The sequence below is a fragment of the Protomyctophum parallelum genome, assembly GCF_964188405.1.
Source record: "Protomyctophum parallelum genome assembly, chromosome: 12".
NCBI lineage: Eukaryota > Metazoa > Chordata > Actinopteri > Myctophiformes > Myctophidae > Protomyctophum > Protomyctophum parallelum.
The window spans coordinates 45,419,787-45,422,368 of record NC_139712.1 but is presented as its reverse complement, the minus strand read 5'-3'; the positions used below and the strand labels follow the sequence as shown (position 1 = coordinate 45,422,368).

The following is a 2,582-nucleotide window of genomic DNA, read 5'->3' as shown; positions in this document are numbered from 1 at the left end:
CATACACCGATTGCGGCAGAAGCCATGCAAGGTACCAACCAGCACATCGGGAGCAATTTGGGGTTCAGTGTCTTGCCCAAGGACACTTCGACATGTAGACAGGAGGAGCCGGGATTCGAACCGCCGACCCATGGATCATTGGACAACCTGCTCTACCTCCTGAGCCACATTCGCCCCACAGCCGCCCCATGTAAGTATGTAAGTAAGTAACCAGTGTTTGTAGACGGCAGTACACACCTTCCCTCTCTTCATCTTCCTCATCTCCTCCACGGTGGTGCAGTAGTTGACGGCAGCGTACTCTATGACAGACAGGAAGACGAACAGGAAGCTCGTCCACAGGTAGATGTCCACCGCTTTCACATAGGACACCTGAGGAAACGCACGCACGCACGCACGCATGCATGCACGCACGCACGCACGCACGCACACACGCACGCACGCACGCACGCACGCACGCACGCACGCACGCACGCACGGACGCACGCACGCACGCACGCACGCACGCACGCACGCACGCACGCACGCATGCACATTGACAGATCGATGAAGACCACTTACTTAACCCAGCGATTAGTTTAATAATAATCTATTGAACAATTATTCTTTTCCAAATATTGTTACTATAATATCATTAAAAATCTTTGTGTTTTGCCCGCAGGCCGGCCCACAGGTTGAGAACCAGTGAAAATAGAACACATATCAGGCAGTGCATGCACACACACACACACACACACACACACACACACACTTCACCTGGGGCATGGAAGAGGACACTCCAGTGATGATGGTTGACATGGTCAGTACCGTGGTTATACCTGTAGGGGGCAGCAGTGGACACAGACAGTTTAGTTCTACAGGTGTGACTGTGAAAAGCTTACAGATGAAAACCTGCAAGTTTGTAGATCGGCTATTTTCTTTTTTCCTTTTTATGAGAGGTGTGTGTGTGTCCATGACACTTTCATGGGAGCCAAACTACCCGGAAGTTTGGCAGAATGCACTGGAGTCAATGAGAGCTCAGTGACCAGCTCATGAACAAACATTATTTATGAATGACTGAGACCTTTTGTAAAGTAATCACTTCTGGAAAATAACAGAAGACATGCAACACATTATTGTCTGCTGTGTTGCTTTTCGATGTGTACACTGTGTAATTTCTATAGAGGTATGGTATCTAAAGAGCACAAAGTACCTTTCTGAACGCACCAAGTATCGCAAGACTTCCCACCGTTTCCTGTCTGGCAGCCAAATCTCGTGATACTTCGGAGCCAGAAACGATACCTGCTGCTGTTTAGATCCTCAGATAAAATTATATACGAAAAGTAAGTGATTAGAAAACAACCTGTGATATGTCTTCTTTTATATTCCTGAAACGATTATATGACAAAGGTCTCAATTGTTCATAAATAATGTTTGTTATGAGCTGGTCCAGCCGGCTCCATTCACTGCCATGTATTCATTGAACTTCCGGTGTGAGTTTGGCTCCCATGAAAGTGTCATGGCGCAGCCCAGTCACATGACCACTTCTCTTCCTTCTCAAAGCTTCCTTGGGGGACATGGGGACTGATGGATGTGTTTACGTGTTCCCAGTGACTTGTTCTTGATATGCCCTGTGTCCTGCATAATTATGAATCATTACATATGCCCTATGCCCATGTATTTTGCCACAGACAGGTCACCCTGTTCCACTAAGTTTTCATCTCACTTCATGCCCTGTGTCCCCCTGAATGTTAGACAGCCATGATATGAACATCAGTGGGACACAGGGCATGAAGAGAACAGGGTGACCTGGCACATGAAAAATACATTTCATAATTATGCAGGACACAGGGCATATGAAGAACAAGTCACTCATGGGAACATGTAAACAAATCCACAAAATAACAGATCTACAATAACCCATTCTGACCGGGCACCCATCTTGGTGTCGGCATCATGTTATGCTTTAGCTATTTAAAAATAGCAGATCTACAAGCTCATATCGCGCCACCGAGTGCGCGATACGAGCTTGTAGGTCTGCTATTTTTGAAAAATCGAAGAACGACTGACATTTTTAGAATCTGATCTCAGGTCAGAATGGGTTCATCAGACCAGTGTGTGTCCGGCGGAAACCTGGTATGAATCTGATCTCAGGTCAGAATGGGATAATTATCCATCAGGGACATCTTGGGGGACATGGAGACGGGGCTTACCCAGAGAGGACATCTTGGGGGACATGGAGACGGGGCTTACCCAGAGAGACGCGTGCAGGCACGGCCCTCCGGTCGATCCAGAAGGACACCCAGGACAGCACCACCATCAGCATGGTGGGGAAGTAGGTCTGCAGCATGAAGAAGAAGATGTGCCGACGCAGGATGAAGTTGATGTACAGCCTGTTGTACCAGCCTGGGGGGAGGGGGGAGAGGGGGAGAGGAGATGGTGGAGGGGGGAGGGGAGAGGGGGGAGAGAGGGGGGGAGGGGAGATGGGGAGAGGGGGAGGGAGAGAGGAGGGAAGATGGTGGAGGGGGAGGGGAGAGGGGGGAGGGGGGAGAGAGGGGGAGGGAGAGAGGAGGGGAGATGGGCGGAGGGAGAGAGAGAGAGGGGGG

General features: G+C 49.6%; 1 protein-coding gene across 1 annotated transcript in view; it reads right to left on the bottom strand.

Annotated features, from left to right (window-relative positions):
• The window catches only part of LOC310867825 (gamma-aminobutyric acid receptor subunit rho-3-like), a gene marked incomplete at its 3' end in the record, with an annotated part of 76,445 nt that overhangs the window by 6,930 nt on the left and 66,933 nt on the right, over nt 1–2,582 (bottom strand). The window contains 3 exon segments of the mRNA XM_083777969.1: nt 238–369; nt 754–815; nt 2,230–2,382. Of these exon segments, the coding sequence (XP_083634095.1) occupies nt 238–369; nt 754–815; nt 2,230–2,382 (347 nt within the window).